Here is a 27,440-nt window from a genome sequence, read left to right on the forward strand (position 1 = left end):
GGGGGGGCCAGTATCTGAGCACAGGTGTTTTTAAAGCTCCCTGGATGACACGTGCAGCCAGGCTCAAGAACCACTGCTCTAACGAGGAAAGGCTATGAGAATTCTGGCAAGATGAGGGCAGTGAATTCTAAAGCAGAAGGTAGGTCCTCTGAAGTCAAGTTTAGAGCAGGTGAAAATGGTGTGTTCTAGTCGGTCCTTTTGATGGTTAAAATGGAACTGGGATGAAATAAGCATAGACCGATAATCGTTGAAAGTAAGTGAGGTTCCTCATGACTAATGGATTTTTAAAAAATTTATAAATAGTGCGGTACATTTAAATACAAATTTAAAAACAGAATTGTTAATTTGTTCTATTTCTATTTTTTAAAAGACTTTGGCAGGGCATGGTAGGTAATGCCTGTAATCCCAGTACTTTGGAAGGCCAAGGCAGGTGGATTTCTGGAAGCCAGGAATTCGAGACCAGCCTAGGCAACATAGCAAGACCTCATCTCTACAAAAAATGGAAAAATAAGCCAGGTGTGGTGGCACATGCCTGTAATCCCAGCTACTTGGGAGGCTGAGGTAGGATGATGGCTTCAGCCCAGAAGTTTGAGGCCGCAGTGAGCTATAGTCAGACCACTGCACTCCAACCTGGGCAACTGAGCAAGATCTCATTTCTAATTTTTTTTTTTAAGATTTCTGCTTTTATTTAAACAGACAGCTACGAAAACATAATTGAGTTAGAAAACATAACGTGTGATCTTAAGTTCTATTAGAGGATTATTTGTTGGTTCCGAAAGGTCCTCACAAGGCATCACTGTGCCCTTAATATTTGCAAATATAATATCTAAATGAAATAACCTTACATTTGCCATATTGTGCATTCAGAAAAGGGTTTTCCAGGTCACCAAAGGGCATTTCTCTTTTTTCCTCCTTGTTTCTTTCCTCCTTCCTCCCTCCACACTCTCTTTCTTGGCAGATCATTTTAAGATAAGGTCTGAGTTGTGTTTGGTGGGCTGAGGAGGCGAGGCGAGGTGTAGCTCGTCTCGTTCCAGCGCTGACCTTGTTCCTTGCTGTCTGCAGGCTGCTACAGGGATGGCAACTGTGCTCCCCCTCGGCCCCAGTGCAGGAGGGTGTAATTGCTTCTTCTCCCTAATTCATTAGGTTGCCACACAATCTGCTGTAGCTGTGATCCCTCAGCATTGCAATCTGGGAACCACACAAATGGCTGATGGCAGAGTGAGATTTGCAATTGTTGCTTCTCAGTGATTCACATAATGTGCTGTCATTAGCACTTTGATGTGACATATCGAGATTTCCAGGGCTTATTGGGCCATTTATAAATACCACATGAAGATATTTCAGAGCTAGCATGGCAGTCTGGTTACTGCTTTAATTGCCTTCACTGGGAAAGGCTGGCAGCATCTTCTCTGGAGGGAAATAAAATGTAATTTTTAGTTTGTCTTTAACCATCTGCAGTCAATTCTTCTTAAGTGCAAGAATCCCAGTTTTCCTTTTGGTTTTCTAATTTGCCGGTAATTTAGCTTTTACCGAAAAAGTCTATTTTTCATACTTTAGTCATCATTACCTGATTTCCAGATATCTGAACAAATATCGGATATATATTATCTCACCACAATTATGTTCAGGTTATTAATGATAATTATTATGGTGACTTAAACAGAATTTTAACCAAGTGAGTTTACAAATAATAATAGCAGCTAACATTGTCTGAGTATTTACTATGTGGGAAAAGATACCTGTGCATTGGCTCATTTAATCCCTTCCTGCAACCCTCTGAGCTAGATACTATTATTGTCTTCATTTTTGGGAAGAAACTGATGTTTATGGAGGTTTCGTGATAAGTCCAAGGACGTACGGCGGGGAAGCGGCAGAGCTGGTGGTGAAATGCAGGCCAGTCTGATGCCAAAGCCAATACTTCGAACAGTACATTCAAGAACCCCCCTCTCTAACCCCAGCACGGTCAGCCCAGTTTTACAGGGGAAGAGAGACTCATGTCATTAGAAAAGTAGGGTGCTGCATCTGAGCCTTCATCTCCAGATTTCAGGCCCAGAGCGCTTTCTCCTGGCAAGGGGCTCCAGCAGGGGGCCAGAACAACTGCTGATGCTGCAGCTGACATCCCAGGCACGCTGCTCAGGTTGGTAAACACACAAGGGAGGAGGGCTGCTGGTAGCAAACCAGAGAAGCTTCCAGGAAAAGCGCTAGGGGCAAAAGAGCTGCCTGCCTGGTCAGAGGGCGCAGGGCAGCCTCCGAGCCGAGCAGCCGGGCTTAGGGACACGGAGGAGAAGAGAAGCGAGTCGTGGCACTGGGCACACAGCCCAGGCGCTTGGGCCACTGCCGGGGAGCCAGCCTGGGCCTCAGCGATTGATCCGGCGGCCAAGGATGCCCTTCTCTCAGCAGCCGGGGCCCCCACAAAGGAAGGCTGCACATGGAGAAGGCTTTGTCAGCCCCGAATGAGCGGATTGGGTTTCACATCACAGCTTCCCCTAAACAGGGACACTCTGCTTCTTTCATCTTCCTGATGGCTCCCACGGGAAAGAGCAGAAAGAGAAGGCAGGCTGCACCGGGAAACAGGTCCCAGGCAGGGTGGCTGGGCTTTGCACCACCCCCGCCTACCACCTCCGGGTCTGTAGCTTTGAAATTCTCAATTTCCACACACCCTGTGTGGCCACAGGACAGCCATGGAAAAAACTTTCCTAAATAATTTTTTTTGTAATCCAACTGCCATGACTCCCTGGATAATTAATGCCTCTGTCCCTTTGCATATGCTACCGCCTCTGTCTGGAAGACCCTCCCAGACCCTAGACTCTGCTTCCTGTGGCTAACTTGCCCTTCTTCAAGATCCAGCTCGGGTTCTGTTTCCGCCAGAAAGCCCTCCTTGCTGCCCCATGCCTGCCCTCCACCTAGCCTGGCTTCTGCCTCCTTCCATCCTAGGACAATGCTTCTGCCATAGTCCCTGCTCACGTGTCTGCCTCTCATCTCTAGTGTAGACCCCTTGAGGAAGAGGACAGTGTCTCCAGTGTCTAGCACGTATCTAGCCACATAGCACAGATGTAATAAGTGTGGATGAGCGAAACATGAATGAAACAGGAAGATTTGCTTAACTGTTTGAAACACTTAATCTCTTTGAAACACTCTATTTTTTCTTTTTTAAAATGTCACCTTAGGCCGGGTGTGGTGACTCAGCCTGCAATCCCAGCACTTTGGGAGGCCCAGGCGAGTAGACTGCCTGAGCCCGGGGATTCGAGACCAGCCCAGGTAACTTGTCGAGACAGTGTCTCGACAATAAATAAAAAAATTAGTTGGGCATGGTGGTGCATGCCTGTGGTTCCAGCTACTTGGAAGGCTGAGGCGGAAGGATCGCCGGAGCCAACAGGTCGAGGCTGCGGTGGCCCTGGGTGTGCTGCTGCACTCCAGCCTGGGCGACAGAGTGAGATTCCAACTCAAAAAAGAAAAAAGAATAAATAAAACAAAATAGCCCCTTTTTCAGATTTTAAAAGCAGTAATGCTGATAGCGCAATTTTACATACAACCACATTGTAAATCTACCACCCAAAGAAAACCACTTTCAACATCTGGATGCGGCCCCTTCCAGTAATTTTCCATAGGTATGTGCATATACAAAATCAGAATCCTATAGTCATACTTAATTTCCCCAAGGATAGTAACAGGAGCTTTGGAAGTACATAGAGGTAGTGTTTTTAATCCCAATGCGAGTGATGGGAAAACTGGAACCCAAAGATACACGTCCCACTCCTGGCAGCGTGAGGACTAGGACCCATGGATCTTGCCGTAGTTCCAGGCTCTTGTCCCCTGCGACGCCTCCTAAGCAGGTGATGTCCTTCTTGCATGAATCCAGCATCACTGGGACGTGGGTCTATAGCTGTGTCCTTCTGCAATGCAGAGAAAGGTCTCAGCTGCTCTTTGTGTCCACACCATGGCTGGGCAGTGCCTAAGGACCACTGTCTTTAATATTTTGAAGGGAAACAGGGATGGAGCACCTAGAATCTTGTCTCAGGACCTTGTAATGGGCCAACCAGTGGGACCAAGCAAGCCCCAGAAAGAGTCAGCATCTCTCCAATGGGCAAATGACATCTGAACAGTCATGGTTTGGCTCAGAGCTTACTGCTTGGGAACCGCAACCACAGGTTCAATCTCACCACAGACTAGTGAGCTGTACTCCGTTCCATATCACTGGCTGTATTCCAGAGCAGTGTACACAGCAGATGCTCGATAAGCATGTATCAGGCTGAACTGAATGTATATTATTATTCAGCAGAGACAACTGACCAAAAAGAATGAGAACAGTAAATATCTGCCCCACTATGCCCCATGTAGAAAAAGCAATCCAAAGTGATCTCACATTTTATTTTATTCTAAATAGAGGACTAAACTGTAATCCACAAAGACACACCAGATACTTAGCTCTGCAGATGAAGGGACCATATCCTACTTATGTGCATGTCCCTAGAATGCCCAGCACAGAGTCAGGCATCACTGAGGTGTTGATGTTTTGTGAGTTGAATTATATTTGTGTGAAGACTGCTTCTGCTAGCCTGGAGTGGGTGTTAAGAAGATGTTGATTCACCATTCCTTTCCCTGAAAGCTCTGTAAATCAAGCTCTTAAAAAAAGCTGTAAGCTAAATTCTAAACCCTCGCTTGAGAAGGGCCCACGACTGGTGGGGCCTGGACTATGTCCACCGAACGTGCAGATCTCTTCTGCACAAACACTGCCTTCTCCCAAGGGAGCCACGACTGACCGGCCAGCTGTGGAGGCTCACGCGTCCCCTCTTTCCCAGTGGTGGGGAGGCCGGGGAAAGGGATGGGAGTCAGTGACATAGCATGGCTGAACTAAATATTCTCCTTTTCCCAGAAGAAGGGAACTGTCACAACAGGAGGAGGCTGGCACTATTCTAGAGGAACAACCATGAAGAACACAGGATATAGTTGAAAATGATCTTTTTGGGGGGGCAAGTTTCTCTTTTAAAGGGTCATCCTCAGATTCTGTCTCACCTTAGGTGGGTGCTATTGGAATGCCTCCGCCAGAACCTGGCCGGAACGCCACGAACTGGGATTACAATTGACTGGGCAAGGGCAGGTGGAAGGGTAATATGGGATATGGGTTGAGGCACTCTGTGACCAAGATGCTCACTTTTTCTCGATTTATGCAAGAGCACTGGTTCTGGGAGGCAACCAAAATACAGCTCACTAATCCCCTAAGCTCTTAACAAACTCTCTTGAAGATTTAACCGCAATGTAAAATCCACAAGTTTTTATTGGCAGGGTGTAGTTACCAACCACACAACTCTCTGAAGTGGTGACCAATACGACTCCCAGGTCTGTCTGCATCACACATCCCAGGGCCCGCTGGCAAAGGCTGTCAGATTGGTGTTCTGGTTGTCTTATAAATTCCTTCCGGGGGAGGCTAAGGACATACTCTCCCAGCTGCCAAGTTCTCTACTTATAAGGTGCAGAATTTATTAGTGCAAAGAAAAATAAAAAGAAAGCCTGCTCTCTTTTTAAGTGATTTTATGTATGGTTTCTTTATTATAGCTTGGTGTTTCCAGAAATACAGCTGCCCAGCTCATCTGAGCCTTTGTGTTAAATCAGTGGAATTTGTTTTCTCTTCCTATGGACTTCTATGAGCTCAGCTGTCCCCATGTGTCAAAGTAGGCCTCTTGTGCCATGCTTGGAAAGGAAGTCACTGGCAGCAACTCTCACCTGGGGAGAACAAAGCCATGAGGACTTGCACCCTGACTTCCACATGGCCATGCAAAGGTATACAGGGACATGATATGGAAACCACGTTTGCCCAACTCTGGAAATGAAGCCTGTTTAGTCATCCAAAGGCCATCTTTCTCTTTCTCCAATTTCCCAACATGCCTGTTTTCATTTCCAGACTCAATTCTAAAGCAAAATTGGCCTCAGACCACTAAGACATCTAAGAGAGTATTATAAACAACAGTGTGGCACAGTGAAAATTAAACAAGATTTAGAGCTAGAAAACTCTGGGAGTTCCAGCTCTTACTGTTTGTCTGACCTTGGATAAGTCACTCAGTAACTTCATAGAACCTTAGTTTTGCTTTAGCAAACAAGTATAAACAGTCATATTTATCTCACTAGGCTTTCTGAAGAGCAGTTATGACAAAAAGAATGGTCTGATATATATGTTTATTTATTTTCTGCTTCTCAGTACACTTCACTATGCTGTAAACTCCAAGAGTTCAGGGGCCTTGTCTTTGGTTCACCATAGTGGCCCACTGCCAGGAGTAGCAATCAGCACACGGGGCATGATCAAGACGAGTAGATGAACTTGGAGTGAGTGACAGGAGGAATAAAGGAAAGAAGGGAAAAAGGAAAAAGAAGCACAGAGGGCAGTGTTCAGAGCACTGTTACTGCACCATTTGTGAAAGTGATCTGTAAAATGTGAAGTATTGTCTACATTATTAAAAAAATTATAACTAACATTTGACACAGTCAATATGCTGGGGCGGTCTTTTAAAAATGTCAGTTAGATTATGTTACTCCCTGATGAAAGTCATCCAATGACATTTCTTAGTTCTTATACTAAAAGTCAACCCCCTTTAGCCTATAGGTGATCTGAGCCCTCCAGCTTCACTTCCAACCAGACCCTGCCCATCCCCAGTCACGCTGGTGTTCTTATGTCTCCTCTCACACACCAAGCTTGTTCCTGCCTTGGAACCTGGGTGTTAGCTTCTTCTCTCGCCTGGAAAGTTCCTCTGTGGAATCTGCAGAGGTGGTTCCTTTCGGTTACTGGCTCTGGGCTTACATGTCACCCTCTCGAAGACGCCTTTCCTGCACATGCACTCTAAAGGAGCCTAGCATGGTTCTATTATTTACATATTCACTCATTTATGCTCTATTATTTATGTATTCACCTACCTATCGCTAGTATCCTTTCAGCACCTGATGGTCAATACATTTCTTTTTCTGTGTGACATTATATTTGTTTATTGCTTACATTTCATGGATACTTTTCTAATTATTTTGTTTCATTTCTGCAAATATGTGACCTTAAAACAAAACAAAACAAAATTCTCCCAGGTTCCAAATGGAAAACCCTCTCTTTCCCCTTCCCGCTTCAGCCCCACACATATTCCTTGAGAGAGGTCCTATAGGTAAAAGCGACAGCAGCTAGTTGGTTTTAATATTTGTGATTTAGCTGGAGTCTTGGAGACACGTACACCAAGCACTACAGTAATTCCTTAGTCCTCTAACCTGGAGGGATTCCTTTGAAACATAGAAATGGTGCTGGGCCGGGCTCAGTGGCTCAGCCTGTAATCCCAGCACTTTGGGAGGCTGAGGTGAGTAGACTGCCTAAGCCCACAGGTTCGAGACCAGCCCGGACAATTTGGCGAGACCTTGTCTCTACAATAAATAAATAATTAGCCGGGCGTGGTAGAATGCACCTGTAGTTCCGGCTACTCAGAAGTCTTAGGCGAAGGATCGCCCGGAGCCTAGCAGGTCGACACTGGGGTGGCCGTGAGTGTGACACTGCACTCCAGTCTGGGTGATGGAGTGAGACTTCAACTCAAAAAAAAAAAAAAAAAGAAAAGAAAGAAAAGAAAAAGAAACAGTGCTGATGGTGCCCAGCTGTTCTCTGTTCTGACCGTGGCGGCCTCCTGGCTCTGGGTTGGGGTGGAGGGAGTGGGTGGACATGGCAAAGAGAAGCAAGTAGCAGGAATCCTCACTAGTTCCAGCTTGGGTTTGTTTACCGCGGACCCCAGGGCAGCAGGAGTTCTGTAGAAAGAGTAGCAGCCCAGGGCACAGAAACGGGATCAGGGCTAGCTCCGCATCCCTGTGCCCTGTCTCAGAGGCCCTCTGCTAAATGAGGTGGATGGGATCATCTGGAAGGGGAATCCTAGCTCTGAAATTCTGAGTTGATGAGAGGAACCTTATCTTTTGTCATGACCATGATGTCTGTGAAAAAAGATAATCCCACCAGGTGTAGTGATCCCAGCTCCCGGGAAGGCTAAGAAGGGAGAACCCCTTGAGCCAGGAGTTGGAGGATGCAGTGAGCCATGAATGTGCCACTGCACTCCAGCCCAGGCGGCAGAGCAAGACCCTGGCCCCTGCCCTCCCAAAAAGGATAGCCCGTGTAGTATTTCTGGTGAGCATAGCTTTTCTGGACCAAGTGGAATTTCTCCGATTAGCCAAAACCCAGATTTCTGCTCCTGCCATTCTACTTTCTTCTTCTCTCTCCTTTGCTTTTCCAGGGAAGGAAGCTGGCGCTCTGGGCAAACCCCCTGGTGTCACACAGGGACCAACGTCCAACAGGAAGTGCACTTCAGCCACACCCCCAGAGCGGGGTTCCTGGTGTCTCTGGTCTGGGCCAACACTCTCCCATCTGCTTTCAACATGTTGCCTTTGACGTTAACTAATGTCTCCTGTTAGCATTAAAAGAAAACAATCTGGAAAAATTCACTCTCAAGCAGAGTTCAAACAGGCCACAAGAAGATGTGGAAACTCAACTGCACAAGGTTTGTTAAACTAATAGTAATAACTATAGAAATATATGATGTAGAAATGAATATATGTGTTTATGCATACATATATGCAAATGTATATATATGTGTGTATATATATATAAAACTGTGTATAGATGTGTGAGTACTGAGGGGTGTGTGTGTGTGTGTGTGTGTGTGTGTGTGTGTGTGTTGAGGCCAAAAGCCTGTGATCAAGGAACAAAGACAAGAATGCTTTGGTCCAACTTATGAAATGAGCTGGTAACAGTAAGAGGGAAAAACAGTAAGAGGAAGAAACTTCTCCTAGCGTGGCGCGAGGCATGAGCAAAGGACCTGCACAATAAGGAGAAGAAGTTGGGAATCTGTATCCCCAGACTTACTGGTAACGGGTTAAAATTCTGATCCACGAGGTGATTGTATCCATGGTCAAAAAATGAGTGCCGTATCACAACATCAATGCCCTGATTGGCCAGCATTCCCAAAGTGTTCAGCCATCTGAAAGAAAGAGAGAAAAGAGTTACATCAATGCATTTTTAAGACGGCACAGAACAAGCTCTATAAGAGATTGGCTACCACATTCACACACACACCAACCCCCAGCACCAAACTTACCCAGTACTTTAAAGAAGATTGTTTTAAGCATTGAATACACGGCTGTAAGAGATTTTAGAGCTTGTCAAATCCAACCCCTTCATTTATAGGAAGAGAAACAGAGGTCCAGAGGGGTAAAATGAATTGCCCTTGGTCACAAAACAGCTTGTTGTTAATGACTTATCTTTTATTCCTGAAATTTTAGCAAATGAATGCTCCAGACACTTGTAAGCCCAGTGTCACCTCCTTGGCTGCAGGACACACAGTCACAGGCACGCACACACGTTCCATCACTCCAGCTCCCCGGCTCGCACCCTGTCACCATCCACGTGCCTTTCCCAACACTCTAGTTCACAAGCTGCGGTGACGGACACAAGAGGAGTCTGTCATTTGCACACTTCATGAATCATTGTCAGCTGTTGATGCAACCATGACTTTCCTTGGCACCATAAGTGCCATTTGAGGGTTCAGGTGTGCTGCCATCACACAGAAGTTTCAATGCAGCACCCGCCTTGCTCACACGCTTATCCCAGACCCCGCCTCAAGTTCCCACTCTCCAGGGCTCGCCACCTTCAGAAACACTGCCCGCCTGGTTCTTCCAGCACTCTGTGTGGCTCTGCCTTCGTGGTCTACACCTTCGGTTCGTTCATCCATGCATGCATTCATTTGCTTCTCTCTCTTTCTCCCTACTTCCGAAACTTAGGGAGGCTTCTGATTAATCTACATATAATGCATATATAATGCATGTCTTAGAGCTTCAGTCTTCTCCATATGAAATATCAGGCATTTTGTAATCTGCCCCAAGCATTTGTGTGCAACTTTGTCGACACTTCTTCTCTCCCCCTAGACTCCATTTCCCACAGGCGCCAGGCCACATGAAACGACTCTTGGGTACCACCTACACTGAGTTTTCCCACACATGCCTGAGTCTTCATATATGGTTACACTTTGGCATAGAATTCCCTTTCTCTCCTCCCCCAACCCGCTTCTTTTCATCTGGCCAATTTCTTCCCATCTATTAATCTCCAAATCAAGTGCTTTCTTCCACACTTTGCTGCCCTGCCAGCAGCAGTGCCTTCCTCTGTGCGTCTCAGAACTCTTGTTCCTTCCCTCGACTGGCCCACCGAGTGAGAATCACCTACTTATTTCTCTACCTTCTCCTGTCCGGTATGAGTTCTTCAAGCATAGACACAATGTCTGAGCTTGTGCCCAAAACACGCATCACCTATCCTGGGACACTGCAGGCACTCGATACTGTTTGTGAAGTGGAAATTTATCTGGATAAAATTAGATTCTAGGAACTTTGAGAATCACCGTTAGGGAAAATCATGCACAGTTATGATTTCCCAAATCTGAAACCATATGGAGCTCCAAACTCGTGACTTGTAGAAGAATTAAGTTTTTTCCTTGCTGAAATGGGAGCATTGCTAATTTTTATATTATGAACAAATATTATTCATATTTTCAAATGTTTTTCACATTTACAATTTTATTTTAGTCTCATAAAAACTAACAAATATTTACTGACAATTAGAGTTACAAAAACAAAATAAAAAGCAAAGCAAAATACAGAAACAAAAGTTTTCAATCAAAAGGAAAATCTGACTATAATATAGTAGAATCTCTTTTGTTGTTGATCAAGTCGGAACATCATGACCCAGAGAGTTGAAATTACTTTTGGAACATGACGTGACTAAGCAAGCTACTTGCCATTCTTCTGCATATTAATTTGGCCACCCTGTGAAATCAGGAAAATAGCTTAGCTTTGCCTTCGGCCATGGAAGCATACTATTAAATAGCTTGTCAAAAGGTGTCCAGTGGTAGAACTATAACATGAAGTATGGGCTAATACCTCCTAAATCAGTGCTCTTTCCACAATGAATTAGTGCAAGCACTATAGGGTCGATATCCAACAAGTATTTATCTGCAAAAGCAAACCTGTCTTCTTCACCTTTCAACGCCCATGCTCGTTGAATGGAGGAAGAAACAAGACAATGAGAAAGTGCACGATCACACCTGTAAGCGCCTCTGTCTAGCAGCACCTGGATGTCAACACACAACTGTATCTTGTTGCTTTTATATGTGAGAAGATCCCATGTGTGCACTCATTTGTTATTTATTCAATAACCCTCAGTAATCGACTCTAAAGGCTAGGCATTGTTCTCAACATTGAGAAGACATCCGAAAACGCTTGTGTGCCCATGTAAGTCACCGGTCAAGCACTGAGTGTGTCCACACCTGCATGTACACGTTTAAGGGAACAGCAAAGTCCTACTTGTGACCTCAACAGAGCCTAGCACAGTGACCTGCATAGAATACATACGCAACAAATACGTGTAAATTCATAAACTGATATTTTCCCTCGCATATGGGACATTTTTGAAAAAAAAAAATGGGAGAAATAAATGGTCTTCCAAGGTTCCCTTCTATGCTCAGGTTGAGAAAGTTGGAAAAATGACTGATATATCCCACCAAGGATACTACCCTTCCATTATTTCCCATTCCACGGAATTTTATTGAATGCCTACTATGTGTCAGACACTACTAGGTGCCGGGGACATGGCATCATGCCAAGGGTATCTGTCATGTACTAAAGACTCTCAAAGCCTTGATTGGGAAATACCATTCTTGAATACTTGGTAGCAGAGAATTCTGATTCATGCATGTATGTGCATGTCTCCTGGTGAGCTCATAGTTATGTGATACATATTTCAAAAGGCTGAGAAAAATGCCTTCTTTCCAATTTCTTTCTAGCCTCCTAGAGTTTCCTAGATGCTTTGCTTTTTTTCTCATTGGAGAGCAATTTATACTCCTTAGAGAACTGGACTCAAGGAGCACACCGCTGGGTGCTGAAGTTAAGGCCACCTGGGTGACAAAGAGGTAAGAGAAAAGATCAGAACCGAATAGGCCAGTGTTCATCAGATCTGTGTCACCCAAGCACTGGTTATTGGAACTACAACCTGAATGTAAACAACCATGTTTATCTGTGTTCTGCAAAGTGACCACAGAGAGCCACAGAAATCTTTGCACATGACAAGGCAGGACTCTTCTCCAGCTTCCTCCATGAAGGTCTGTGGCATTTCTCATTTTGCATCATGCCCTAAAGGGAAGAAAACTCACAACAACACTCAGCACAACTGGGCGGCTTGCTAGGCCCTGCAACAGAGCCTCTGGTGATGGTGGAGCAGAAGCCACTCCTCTGCTGATGCCAAGGGCCCCTGCAGTACCACTGCCAACCTGCTTCTCACCCTTCCAACAAGGCTCATATCCAGCCATTGGGGCTGAGGGGACGGGACTTTCGAAAGAAAATGCTCATCAACCGGTATCAAATGCTGACTCACTCCTTCCATCCATTGGAACTGCGCTTGTAGGAAAATTCTGTGTTACGCCATGAGGACACAGAAACGGAAGACCCAAGGCATCACCAGGAAAGACGCTGACTCAGCATCTCCGCCTGCATGTTCCAGAATTCCACCTGCCAAGGCAATCTACCTGGTCTGATTTGTCCATCATGAATGTCCTAAAGACGCTGCCTTGGTGGAGGGGGCCTGCGTCTGTGTGATTCAGGACGGTCCTTAGTAGCAGAGCACATGGCTGAGGGCAAGGCCAAAGTTCTTAGGAGGACGCTGCTCGGCTGAAAAGCCAGGACGCAGGACTGCACTGGACCAGCAACAGGCCGCCCGGTTGGTGAGTGGTCCTGAGGGTGTTGTCCCTGCCACATGACCCTGGCAGGCCAGCCAGAGGCCCTTATGCTTCTGGTTTAAGTCATTCTCCAGATGACTGCAGTAGCCTTCAGATGCGTTTTCTCGTTCCTTCCCATCTTGGGAACGCTACTGCCAGAGCCAACGTCTTAAAACACAGGCCAGATTGTCTCTCTCTCCTCCCCCCACATCTTCAATGGCTTGCAGTGGGTGTAGAACAAAGCCTCACTTCCTCTACCTGGTTTTGGAGGGCCCCCATGATTTGGTGGTCACCCCTCTCCCTGGTCTCAGCCCTCATTCCATCCCTGCAGACAACAAGACTTTCGTCACAGTAACCCTTCCCTGCTCCTCTGTGCCTTTGCTCGCAATGTTTCTTCAGCCTAGAAGGCTCCCCTCCACCATCACCATCACTCTCCAGAGATAGAACTTAGTGTCCTCCTATGCCCCACCCATATGCCACTTCCTCCATGAAGTCCTTCCTGATATTCCCAGTCACAGAAACTTTTTATTCCTTTGCATGTCTGTCACTTTCCTTTTGCAGACAGACCACGTAAGGCAGAGAGGGAGGTGGTCTCCTGCAGGGGGGGACAGGCTGTGGCACAGACTGCCGGGGTTAAGTGCCAGCTCTGCCACTAACTAAGCTAGTGACCTTGGGAAACTGACTTCAACTCTGTCTTTCAGTTTCCTCATCTGTAAAGCAAGGATGATAATATCATCCATTTCACTGAGTTGCTATAAAAACAATAGCATCAATGTCCCTGGCTGTTAAATTATTCAGTATACAAAAAGTACGTCAGACAGTGCTTGACGCATGGTTACCACCTTATAGCTGAAAGTATTACAGGTACAGCACCTCTCTCCTGCAGTTCCTCCTATCCCAGCTTCTCCAATCCCATGTTTCTGGAGGGCAGAAACCAGGCTTATTCTTACCGACCTTCCAGGCCTGTGGTGAGCATTCGATGAGAAGCAAATGTATGCTGTTTGCATTGTGTTTTGAACTGCAGGCTTTAAATACAGTTTATTACGCCAATTGCTACGGTTACAACTGCTACCATCTAGAAGAGGCATGAGTCACTGTTTGCTGGGTGGTTCAAGACATCCACGAGTGAATGGATGGAGACCCTTCAACAGGAAACATGCCTTGCCCTGCAAAGGCAGAATAAGCCTCCCCGTCCTTCTGTCCTGAACATCCCTGGGGTGAGATTGCAAGTGTTACTCACAAGAATCCTGCAGCGTAGGAGTCTGACAGGTTGTTTGTACCTCCAGCTGAGGTGGTCACCACGCCTTCGAGCCAAATCTTCTTTCCTGGGGTATATGTGTTAACCACCTGTTCACACAACAAGAGCACAAGGGAATAATGAAATCCTAAAAGCTATTCCCAAATGAGAAGCAACACACATTCCGTAAAAGGGAGTGTCTCTGATTTCCTGCTCCCAGGGGGTCGTGATTTGTGCTTTTTCATGAACATGCACCCAGTACGGTGAATTGGCATATGCGCACACACGGCAACAAGCATTGACACTGAACATGTCCACACAAAGACATGATCATTTTTCCCTAAGTAAACCCAAGCGACAACATGATCGAACAAATGCATGTCTAGGCTGGGAGCTGCCTCCAACACCCTTCACTGGATAATATAAATGGTGTCATGTTTCCATATCAACAAGTGTCGAGAAGCAATTCTTCTCAGCGCTCTGTTATGGCACACTTATGATACATACTGTCTGTGCATCAAAAGTTACAAATCAGTAGAAGGGAGAGAGGCCTCTTATCAGTACCAGGGTATGCATATTGCAAACACATTTTGAAAATAACTGCAGCAAGTGTAAAAAGAAAAGTTCCTGACCCACAGGTGACAGAACCCACACAGGGACAACTACGGCCGCATGCATCCCAAGCAGGGGCAAAGCTAGTCAAAAGGTGGCCCTCTGGAGTTTGGAAACGGCTCCGTCTCTGACCCACAAGTTGGACACTGACCAAAGCATTCAGACCAGGGCGCAGATGCCCCGGAAAGCAATCTGGCAGTTCTTGGGGGCCATGAGGTAGGCTGGGCAGTCCCTGGAGGCAGAGCCTGAATCACAGGCTTGTCTACAGGTTGTTCATTTGAGAAACCACAACAGGGAGCAAGAGTGAGGAACCAGGGGATGGAAACAGGGGTGAGGGGAAAACCAACACAAGGGTTCATTTTCCAAATTGGCAGCCAATGCTGACAACCCCTTGGGGTCACAGGGGTCTTGGGAGGAGCCTTATAAACCTTGTTGCAGAACAAGGATAGGTAGTGGGAAGCACTTATCCCTTGGGCCCTGTCCTCCAAAGATACCATTTGAAGCAATAAATTCAATGTAAATCTAGCAATATGAATAGGTTTTGAAGGTTTAGTGGTAAGTAAATCAAACAAACAGAATGAGATTTACAGCACAATAATACTTATCTAATCACTCATTCACACCCAACAACACTAAACAGCCTATAAAGCCACATGCTCTAAGGACATATATCAAACACAGAAGGAAGGCATGATTAAGAGGGAGATGAAAATTAAAATAAAAACAGAATCTTTCACGGACTGCTGATAATAGTTTAGGAGTATGATTTTAATTTAATTCTCTGCACCTGAGGCCTCCTCCAAAAGAAAAAATAAACATGTGGCCAAACCCATGGGTAGACACCCGCAAACAATTATATTCCTTCTTTTGTTTGTACCTAGGTACAGCTCCCTGCTCTCTCTCCTCCCCACTTACTAGAGAATTTGCATTGTTTGGAAACGATTTTAGATTGGCAAAGTTATTGACTCTTTCAGAAATAAAGTTGTAAAAAAAAATTACACAAATTTGAGATGAATTTGAGTATATCATTATCATGAATGAAATAAACATCCTGAGGATTAATGGTGGAGGTCAAATTGGTGCATTGTTGAAGGTTAAATAAAAAGTTACTCTTGTACACAGAAAGAGAAGAGTCATTTGAGGACATCACAGGTAGCCCATTCAACACTGTTCAGCATACCCAACTCAGGGAAAGCTGGAAATAATATAAACAAGAAAGTAGGAAAAACACCTTAAGTCATCAAAGACAGTGCCATATGGTGAACTCAAAGGACTACATCTATGATTTGTCTTAAAATATAGTGCTAGACAAGTATCTATGCACATGATCTACCATGTGCTTCCTTTATGAATAACTAGAACTGAGCGATATGTTTGTGTTTGTGATTTTTTAAAAAATTTTGGCTTCTAGGATATTTAGCATTTAATTTTGTGCTCAAAGGCAGATATTAAAGCCAGTTAGAGAAAGGGGATTTGCCTAAACAAAACAAAATAAGGCCGGGCTTGGTGGCTCAGCCTATAATTCCAGCACTTTGGGAGGCCGAGACCAGTGGATTGCTTGAGCCCGCAGGTTTGAGACTAGGCCAGGCAACTGGGCGAGACCTTGTCTCTACAGTAAATAAAAATAAAAATAAAAAATTATCCAGGCATGGTAGCATGTGTCTGTGGTTCCAGCTGCTTGGAAGGCTGAGGAGAAGGATCGCCAGAGCCCAGCAGGTCGAGGCTGCAGTGGCCAGGAGCGTGCCACTGCACTCCAGCCTGCGGGACAGAGTGAGACTCCAACTCAAAAACAAAAACAAAAACAACCCCCAAAAGGGTAAATACTCTGACATGGATGAACCTTGAAAACACTATGCTAAGTGAAAGCAGCAAGACACAAAAAGTCACATATTGTCTGATTCCATTTATATGAAAAGTTCAGAGTAGGCAGACCCATAGAGACAGAAAGCAGATTCGTGGTTTCCTAGGGTTGAAGACGAGGAGGGAGTTTGGGGTGAGGAGAATGTGGGCAGTGACTATCAATTTGTGTGAGGTTTCTTTCAGGGGTGATGAGCATGTTCTAAACTAGATCATGGGGATAATTTCAAGGTTCAGTGAATATACTAAAAAAAACCACTGAATTTCATACTTTAAAGGGTGAATTTTTTTGGTGTGTGAATTATATCTCAGTAATTAAATACGCATATGAAGCAGAGGTAGAGTCTTAGTTGGCAAATAACAATACTGTGGAACGAGGAATATGCCCTGCAAATTCTGGGTCCTATCACATGCTAGCTATGAGACTTTCAGCAGTCATTATCTTGGACTTCAGTTTCTTAATCCACATGGAATTGGAGTAGATGAACTCTAAGTTCCTTCTAAATATAAAATGTTAAAATGTACAATGCTAACACAGGTCCCCTTGGCTATCACTCAAAGGTCAAGATAATCTTTGATTATGGGAGTTAAAAATTATATAAACAAGTATGGGAAACAACAAAAAAAGTGTAAAATACAGTTCAGAGCTGGTCATGTCAGAAATAAAGATTTGGGCTGGAGGAAAACAGGGAGAGAGGTTAAAAAAAAAGAAGCCACAGTAGTAAATGAAATTGCCCAGGGAGAATATATAAAAACAAGGCTAGAAAAGGGCTAAGACCAGACTCGGTGGCTCAGTCTATAATCCCTCACCTTGGGAGGCTGAGGTGAGTAGATTGCCTGAGCCCGCGGGTTCGAGACACGCCTGGGCAACTTGATGAGACCTCACCTCTACAATAAATCAAAAAATTAGCCGGGCATGGTAGCGTGCACCTGTAGTTCCAGCTACTTGGAAGGCTGAGGCGGAAGGATCACTCAAGCCCAGCGGGTCGAGGCTGTGGTGGCCGGGAGCGGCAACTGCACTCCAGTCTGGGTGACAAGAGTGAGACTCCAACTCAAAAAAAAAAAAAAAAAGAAAAGAAAAGGGCTAAGGATTTCCATTCAAAAACATTATGGCATTCCCAAATGCATTAATTTAGTCATTCAAGAAATATTTATTGAGCACCTGCTGTATGCCAAGCAGAGCTTTAGGGGCAGTCTATAGCAATGAAACAGAACAAGTGTGTTCTTGGTGGCTTACATTTTAGTTAAGGGAAGGAGACTAACAATAAACAAGCAGACAAATAAAAGAATCAAGATAATAATGAGGACTAGGAAGAAAACGAAACACAGTGAAATGCTAGACAGTGACTTGACAAGATGGGAGGATCAGTATCTCACACTGTGGTCAGGGAAGGCCCCTCTGGAAAGTGGTATCTGAGCCGAGACCCGAAGGAGTGGTCTGCCCCTTATGGAATCTGGAAATAGCATCATGAAGGGACCTGAGGCAGAAGCAGGTCTATTTGTAGAACCAAAAGAAGACCATCTGGTGTGTGGTGAGCAAGAGAATGAAAGATTAAAAGTTAGGTCAGCGAAGCAAGGAGGGGTGTTTGACTCCGAGTGTGACGGAAAGCTTGGAGGGATTTAGCAAGAGCATGACTTGATCTGGCTTACGTGAAGATCACTGTTCCTGCTATGAGAGCGTATATTGGGGTTAAAGTATCATAAAAGCTGGAAAGTGACACACAAATGAAAGTTCTGTTATTTCTAGGACTACTTGGAACTTTCATTTCGTCATCCATAAGATGGAAGAAGACCTAACAGGGTTGTGCTGAGGATCTTTGCTTCATAAAGGAAACATAACCTTAGACTGATCACAGGAAGATCCAGAGAGCTGATGAGAAGGGCGAGGACCCAGCACACAAATGTTTATGTGAGTCCTTCTAAGGTGGTACAAGAATTCAGAGGAACTAGTGCCAAATATTCTTACAGTTTGGTGATAGGATTCTGAGCTACCTTTTTTTTTTTTTTTTTTGAGTTGGAGTCTCACTCCGTCGCCCAGACTGGAGTGCAGTGGCCGCTCCCAGCCACCGCAGCCTCGCCTGCTGGGCTCCAGCGATCCTTCCGCCTCAGCCTTCCGAGTAGCCGGAATTACAGGCATGCGCTACCACGCCCGGCTGACTTTTTGATTCATTGTAGAGATGAGGTCTCGCTGCCCAGGCGGGTCTCGAACCCGCGGGCTCAGGCAATCCACTCACCTCAGCCTCCCAAAGGCGCGGGATTACAGGCTGAGCCACCGAGCCCGGCTTGAGCTACCATTTTTGAACCAAGTAAGAAATCCAGCAAGTTTCTCAGAAATCCTGATCCTTAGCTCTTTTGGGGCAGGGAATCGTCTCTTCTTTGCTCTTGCATTTACTTCCTACAGCATGCCTGGCACAGAGCAAGTGTTCAACAGGAGACCGTAGTGCTCGGCTATACAAAGAAGTTGGTGGAAATCCACTGCCACTCTGTAAGGAAATTAGTCTAAGACATAAGAAAAGGCAACTAAACTGGTCAAAAAATTGGAATCAGCTGGCTGCAAAAACAACAGAGAGATAGGAAAATAAAGGCTTACAATGAGAACATGAGCGATCGAGACAGAGCAACACATGTTTATTTACTAAATCTCAGTCTATCGGGCATGGGGTCTTCTCTGTGATTTCAGAGAGAAAAAGAGAATTCTTGCGTTGCTTAGCAGGGAATTTATGAATGGAGCCCGATGACCTCAGTAGTGGTAAAGGCTAATTAGATCCAATGTGATCTGGACACCAGAAGGAGTTTATGAGATATCAAGACCATGGCAATGATCTGATACAGAGGCAATCGTGTGTTTCTACTACCTATCCCTCGAGAGCATTTGTGATAAATACAGTAAGTGCTCATTGTCATCAGCAGGTTCTTGGAACCTACAACTTTAAGCGAAAGGACATACAACAAAACCAATGTTGCCACAGGCTAATTGATAGAGACAAGAGTTGAGTTCCAGTGGCATATTTCTGGTCATAATAACATTATCTAACTTCTTCTCTTTTTTAAGTTTTTATTTTAAATATAAGCATTATCAAACTTCTAAATAAAGACCCCCAAAGGTTCCCATTCTAAACACTGAAATAAGTGTGAGCTATACATGCATTTAAGAAAGATTAATAAAAACAAGTAAGAAAAGTACGAATGCAATTTTTGGCAAATCAGTGAGTGGTGGCGGTCGTGGTGCTGCTGGGTTAAATCAAGAGCTCAATGTGTGCAAATTAAAAATTGTAAGGAGCACCTCCTGCCGCCATGAAGTTCAAAAACAATCACAAATCAGGCAGGCTCACCGAGCACTTTCATATTGCCTTATTTACGGTCAAGCATTTGTATGATTATTGTAGACTTTACACATTTTATTTTACAATAATTTATATTCACTCGTTCATTTCCAGTCTGCTTATTCCAGCTCAAGGTCACGGGTGGCTGGACCCTATTCTGGAGGCTCAGGGGACAAGGTAGGAGTCAGTCCAGGACAGGTCACCACCCCATCACAGTGCCACTCACACACACTCTCGCACGCACCAGGACTGGAACCCTGTAGACACGACAAGTAGCATAACGTTATCCAGGTCTTTGGGATGTGGGAGAAAGCCCACATCAACAGCAGGCCCAGCTGGGAGTTGATCTTTTTCTCACCAACATTATAATGAAACAATGTTGAACAGAATGACATTATTTGAGGACCTACTGTCCTTAGTTGGAGGGTGGCACGCCCAACTCAAGGGATGATTTGTATGAGATGGCTATCTTTCAAAGGGAGTTCAAAGTCTAGCTCTTTAAATGGGGACTTTATTCCAATAAAATCGTTGGATTTATGAAATACCATGGATGCAGGACCCTGCGAGGACATGACTCTGTGTAAATAAAAGTTAATCTGAATTCTCTGCTGACTTGTAGAAAGACTTGAAAGGAAATGGTCTACAAATGGTTGTCACTGGTGAGGCAGCGTGTGAGCAGGGCTGCGTGTGGACTCTGCAGACAGATGGTGGCATTTGAATCCTGGTCCCATGGTCTACTCACAGCGTGACCCTGAGTGTGTTACATTACTTCTCTGTGCTTCAATTTCCTCAGCTGTAAAATAATAATAACACTAACATCTGCTTCAGAGGATTTTATGATATTCAAATTACTTAATATTTGTAAAGCACTTGAAATCATGTCTGGCGTCTAATAAGCACTTAGAGGGTAAACCAAAGTGTTACCGAGACCACGCTCCTTGGCCAAGGCAATGAGATTGTGTCTGAATGAAGACTGTTAGAGCTGGCTGCTTTTCCTTCAGACACGCAGCTTGTGGTGACAGGTAGTAGCCCAGATGTGTGCTAAGCAGCGGGAAAGGCCGGCTTAGAATTGAAAACATACACGGACAATTCACATAAGCATAATTGTCATTCAGAGGGGTTGATCCATCCACTCTCAGTGCAGGGGCAGCTCCTGTTATACCACAGGAACGAAAGCACACAGTAAAATTTAAAAAACTCAACCAGCTATGGAAATTGTATTTTAGGGAACTATTCCTAGAAGGTATTCACAATAAAGGTTCTGGGATTGGTCTGTACAAATGGACACATCGTTTCTGAGCATTTCCTATTCCACATGAGGGTGAGGGCTTGATGAACAGTGTGTCTTCCATGAGTAGAGCAGAGCATCACGGGATGTGTGGTGGAGGTGTGAGACTGAGGCTGGGTGCTGGTTGGGCCTGGGGAGGAAAGCCCTGTGGACAGGAGAGGACAGAAAAAAAATCAGGGAAAGCAGATGGAACCAGCTGCAGGACTCCCTGAGAAAGTGAAACTCTCAGAAGGGGAGGGCTGTAGTTCAACACTGTGGTTTTCTGAGTAAATATGATTCCCCCTGTGCTGAAAGAGAGAAAATTGGAGGACTCTGGAAAGAAAAAGGGTGCAGGTCCTGGTGAGAAACGATGTGCCCATGAAGGCCATTGTAAGGGCTGCACCGTCTGGGGCAGGCAAGCTACAAGTGCCAAGATGACGGAAGTGAGCACAGAAGTGAGCAGTGGCTGGCTCCCTCTCCGCAGTTCTCTTCTTTCCAGATGGACTTGGCCCCTGGGGCCCCATGGTCAAGGGAGCTTTGAGACACCCACAGAACGGCCCAGACTCTCTGGGTCTGCAGGAGGCAGAGTCAAATGAAGGGAAACCATTCTAGCTCCCTCCCTTCCCTCAAGTTTCTGGGTCAGGGATGGTAAGGACTGGCCCATGTGGATATGCTGAGGTAGGAGGTAGGGGGGAGAGGGAGAGAGAGAAGAGGAGAGAGGAAGAAGAGAGGGAGGAGGGAGGAAGGAAGGGAGGGAGGGAGGGAGAGAGGAAGGGAAGCGGGAAAAAGGGAGGGAGAGAGAGGAAAGGAGAGAGGGAAGAAGAGGAAAGAAGAAGGAAGAAGAGGGAATGAGAGGGAGAGGAGAGAGAGAGATGGAGCGGGAGAGAGAGAAAAAGAGGGAGGGAGAGGAGAGAGAGATAGAGGGAGGGAGGGAGGGAGAGGGAGGGAGGGAGAGAGAGGGAGAGGAGAGAGAGAGGGAGGGATAGAGGGAGAGGGAGAGGGAGGGAAAGACACAGAAAGAGACACACACACAGAGATATTAGGGAAAGAAGCCCTGACTTTTGTTTTCCCTACTACTTCTAACTAAAAAAAAAATACAGTAAAAATCTGTGTGACACATTTTCAAACCTGGGCTTCCTTTTCCCATATTTCGTTGATCTTTCACCTCCAAAACTGTGATCTAAGTCTTTTAAAAAGACTCCCGAGAGCCTAGCTAGCCTCAGCCCCTGGTGGGGCGAGAGCTGGTAGCCCTGTAGCAGCAGACATGTTGTTTATGGTTATCCAAACCCAACACCTTCCTTAATGAGAAAGGAAGCAATAAAACAGGAAGAGTGGACAGGCCAGCTGGGCTAATCAGTCCTGGCAGGAGGCCCCCCCTCCAAAAGAAGCTGGAGCCCATTAATCCCAGCATCTCATCCACTTGGAAATCAACCTTCCCTGGGATTACAGGAAGAGCAACAGCTCTTTAAGTCACCAACACTGGCTAGAAGGTTGGTCACAAAGAGCTGAATAGCTTTAGTACGTTTCTTCAACCTTACCTACGTGCAGAGCTCTTCTTAGGGACACCCTGATTGTATTTACAAGGTGAGAGCTCAGTGCTGTTCCTGTGTGTTTTCTGACTCTATGCTGACCTGCAATGTTAGAGGTCCTGACTGTCCTCTCCTTACTACTGCCTCTTCCTGAGTTCTGGATCCTGTTTGTTCCTGGGTCTTCCCGCCTCTACTCTCTTCCTCTTCTAGTCCATCCTCCACGCTGCTGCCACTTGTCCCCTTGACAGATCCCTCTCCAGCTGAGAACCTGCCATGGTTCCCCGTGGCCAGCAGCAGTGCTCAATCGTTCATGCTCACAGAGGGGTCGGGAGACACGCTCCAGGTAACCTGTTTCTGACCACACTGAAAGCAATGATTTGAGAATAATTTACTTTAAAATGAAGACTGGGTTGAAAGTTGTCCTAATGATATTTTGCTGAAATTCTGAAATGCTTCCTTAACTGGAGAAGCAAACTAAAGAGCCAGTCATTGCACACAACCCACCGTCCATGTTACCCGTTACAGGAGCGTGCCTGACATGGTGGAACACAGTTGAGAACGCTGACCCCCAGGAAAAGATGTTCACTGCCTCACCTACCTTGGAGCCTACACCCTTCAAAGCCGCCCCTGGCCGCCTCTCCTTCCATCGCTACCAAGACCTATGGTTCACCACACAGAATGGACTCGCCACTCCGCAACTACAGGGTGTTTGAGTTTTGTGCTGATTATCTTTGCCCCTACCCACCCCTCATGCATGTTGTCTGGGATTTTTTCAAGGCTTATTTCAAAAGTTATTCCCTCTGTGAAACTTTCCTTAAGGCTTCAGAAAGCTAATTCTTCTCTCCTCTGGGTTGCAACATTCTTCAAACCTATCTCTAACCCTGACCTTATTGTACTGAATTGTAATTTTCTTTTTTTTTTTCCTTTTTGCGTGCTCTATAGAGTGCTTGACAGTCACTTTGCTCATTAAATACTTGATAAGCAAATGAGACAGATAATACTTTCCTGATGAAAAGGCTAGGTTTCAGAAAAGATAACGAATAACCTCAACATCACAAAGGCAAATTCCCAATCCTCACAGTTCCAGCTTAGAGCTCTGCTCACTTTCTAGTTAAATTTTCCTGTTTGGGAAGGCCCACAAGCTTCTGGTTGACTAAACTGCCTCCATATTTAACACGTCCTTCTTAGGTGAGACAAGCTGGGCTATTCTGAGCTCAGTCATTCCAATATCTCATCACATTCCTCTTGATTTATTTCTTCTGTCTAATGTACTTCCTGTCAGTTTCATTAATCTTTTTCTGTATAATTTCTTTTTATCATCTCCCTGTTCCGGAGTGTCATATTTGCCCATTTTCTTTTGCTATCAGATCAATTTTTAATTTGTGGCTTCTGTTTCTGTGACATTTTTAGGATTTAAAATTGCATTCGCTGCACTTGTTATCTCAAACCACAGAAAAGCAATTGAATGTAATTGTAACAAAACATAAAATGAAAATAAGAATACACACAAGAAAGATAAAGTCATTGGGAGGCAAGAAAATTATGATCATATGCAAGAAAATAAGAAAGAAAAGTTTCAGAGACCTGAAGCAAGAACTATGTTCAAGGATGAGTGCTAGTGAAGAGAGACTGGAACGAAGCCCTTGACACACATGCTCGTCTTCCCTGTCCTGAGTGACCAGCCCCTCAGGCTTACTGGACATTTTGCTCACTTATAAGTCATAGGTGCCACCAGCCTTGGTGGTAATTTTACTCTTGCTGAAAACAAACCCTATAATCCTCCCACTTCCATTATGAAACACTGGAAGCTCACCCCGAGTCGTCTCTTCTTGAAAAAACTTTTGGCCTCAAACAGAGATTTGTTCCCAGGGCCACTCCTCCAAATGGCCATGGGTAGCACATACCTTCTTCATACTGTCATTGCCTTGCATGAAACAGGACCTCGCTAGACACAGCCTGTGCACACAAAACACGTGATGGAGTCCAGGGGTGAAAGTCTCTCAGGCTTTCTCTTCCGGTATCACTTGCCTCATATCATGATTTCCCAACTTCCACTCAACCCTCACTTCTAGGACACCCACCTCAGATGATCAACTTTCACCAAGAACTTGCAGCATTCTCCTTTGAAAGCCGTCCTAATCCAGGGTGATTAGGAATATAAGTATTACATGGGTTATAAAATAAATCTTAATAAGCATGGGAGATGCAGAATAGTGCAGTAGATAAGAGTGCAGGTTCTGGAGTCAGGTGGGCCTCAGTTTCAATCCTAGTTTCACTGTTTATTAAGCTCTGTGGCCTTGAGTAAATTATTGGTCTCTTCAATGAATTAATATTATATAACACACTCAATAAATGGCATTTATCATCCAAAAGGTAATACAATTATTATATTTCTGTAAGTTAATGATGCATTTTCACAATTTTATGCTTTTAAATAGGAATGTTATTAATAATCAATATCAAATGAAACCTGCCTGCCATTTACCTTCTCTTTTCCCAGCTGTTATTAAATTGATGATGCATTTTATAATTATTTGTGTCTGAGAGTTAGGACATATGTCTAACGCACTAGGAAATCAAGGTTCATGGAACAACAATGATTGAAACCTTGGTGTTCTTTTGTGATAAACATACCTTTGGGGCTAAATTCCCTCTATAACATTATTAGTGTCTTGTGTATAAAGGCAAAGAGCCAACGTTTCCCTGAGGTCATATTCTCCTGTTTGCAGATGCACAGCCCAGTGGGGTCACAGAGGCTAATTTCTTGGGAAGTTCATGGAGCTTAAGTTTCCAGCTCCTGCTTTGACAGGCATCCACCAATATCCTGGGAAGGGCCGTACTAATGTGTTCACGTGGTCAGTTCTAAAATTAGCAAATTTGCCTTGGCCTTTTTTTCTTAAAGAGGTCCTCGTTGTAGAAGCCTCAGGTCCTACAAAACTTAGACTCATGCATGGGTGTCATCCCAAGGTATTCATATGGTACAGTTTGTATTTGGGGGCTTGTACCTCCTCTGAGTACAGTTGACACTTGAACAACACAGGTCTGAACTATGTGGATTCACTTATTGTAGAGATGAGGTCTTGCTGCCCAGGCGGGTCTTGAACCCGCGGGCTCAGGCAATCCACTCACCTCAGCCTCCCAAAGGCGCGGGATTACAGGCTGAGCCACCGAGCCCGGCAACAACATTTTTTCAACAAAAGTTATATCAAATGTGCCTGCCGCTTCTGCCTCTATAACCCCAAGACAGCAAGACCAATCCCTCCGACTCCTTAGCCTATTCAACCTGAAGATGATGAGGATGAAGATCCACCTCTATAATGATCCACCTCTACTTAATGAATAGTAACTATACTTTCTATTCTTTGTGATTTTCTTATTAATAGCATTTTCTTTCTCTAGATTACTTTCTTGTAAGAATACAGTATATAATACATATACCACACAAAATATGTGACAATCGACTGCTTCTGTTATCAGTAAGGCTTCTGGTCAACAGTAGGCGACGAGTAGTTAAGTTCTGGGGGAGTCAAAAGTTATACACAGATTGTTGACTAGGCAAAGGATTGGCACCCCTGACAACCATGTTATTCAAGGGCCAACTCTACTTCCTTGGCCTGTGTTTCTCTTCCCTTCCATCAAAACCCGTTCTTAGGAAAAGATCTATTTGACATTGACGTCTTAGTATGCATTTAAACCAGTGTAGTTTACTTCTTCCCAGGTTGTTTACATTTTATCACTCTCCTGTAGAATGAAAACCTATCTACTCAGATGAAATATCTGGCATTACAAACAGAGTGTAATTTTATTTTGGGTCTCAAAGATACCTTTTCTTCGTCCCAACACATACACAGAAGATATTCTGCCTGCATGTGGGCATAGCCTGCAAAGTGGTCTGAATTTGTGCTCTATTCAACACTATGCTACAGAGTTAGCAGCAGATAAGGTTCTTCTGCAACGTGAACAGCAGGGACGGCATGCAACATGCGAATGAGGTAAGACACGGTTTCTCTTATATTTCCAGTATTTTATCCTGCTCATTCACCTGCCCCCCTTTTTGCCTCCTTCTCTCTAACATTTATTGAGCACCTGCTCAGTGACAGACACTGGGACGTTGAATAAGCATTCTACATTGTTGAATGAATGTGTGAATGAATGAATTAATCATTCAAACACTGATTTTTGTGGCGATACAACTGTTCTTACCTAGTAACGTGTTCTCACTTTCCAGTTTTCTTTATTAGAGAAGGTTGATATTACCATTGTGCTAGGGTTTCCTTTCATTGTGCTTCTAGTTACTCTATGGTCTGCAAGAATAACTTAATGTTTTACTCCTCTTACTTCTTTCCCCTTTTATATACTAAGAGGTTCAAATTAGTGGGTGGACTGGAAAGTTGGTTGAGAACAAAAGTTTCTTTTTGAATCTTATTACCTACTTAAAAAGGATGAACTCTTCTTCTGCCTTACTTTCATGGTCCTGCAACTACGATATATTGGAAGAAGTAGCAAGAAGTCGTTGCATGTATTGAGGCTTCAAAAGAGTTGACCTTTATTAAATATGAGTAATCATAAGCAATGATGATATGACCAAAAAAATGATCACGGTCAAATGATGGAACAAACAAGCCATTCCCTCCACCCATGCACATCTGCCACCAGTGGTCCTCTCTCCATTCCCTAAGAACTGTGTAAATTAGAGGGATCTTAACCTTTAGGTGTTAGCCTAAATGTCACTTCCTCTGGGAGGACTTCCCTGATTTCCCTTCCTTTACAAACCAAGATGAATGCTTCCCACCATGGGTTCCCTTAGCACTCTATTACAGAAAGCACACCATCTTGTTATTGCATGCTTTGTTATCT

General features: G+C 44.7%; 1 protein-coding gene across 1 annotated transcript in view; it reads right to left on the bottom strand.

Annotated features, from left to right (window-relative positions):
• HPSE2 (heparanase 2 (inactive)) overlaps positions 1-27,440 on the bottom strand; it is a 651,318-nt gene that overhangs the window by 124,160 nt on the left and 499,718 nt on the right. Inside the window, exons 8-9 of the mRNA XM_008073956.1 lie at positions 13,999-14,105; positions 8,867-8,981 (exon numbers count right to left, since the gene is read on the bottom strand). Coding sequence (XP_008072147.1) covers positions 8,867-8,981; positions 13,999-14,105 — 222 coding nt within the window. The remainder of the gene's footprint in view (positions 1-8,866; positions 8,982-13,998; positions 14,106-27,440) is intronic.

The sequence above is a fragment of the Carlito syrichta genome, unplaced genomic scaffold (genome assembly GCF_000164805.1).
Source record: "Carlito syrichta isolate Samal-C Ts95f unplaced genomic scaffold, Tarsius_syrichta-2.0.1 Scaffold316221, whole genome shotgun sequence".
Taxonomy (NCBI): Eukaryota; Metazoa; Chordata; class Mammalia; order Primates; family Tarsiidae; genus Carlito; species Carlito syrichta.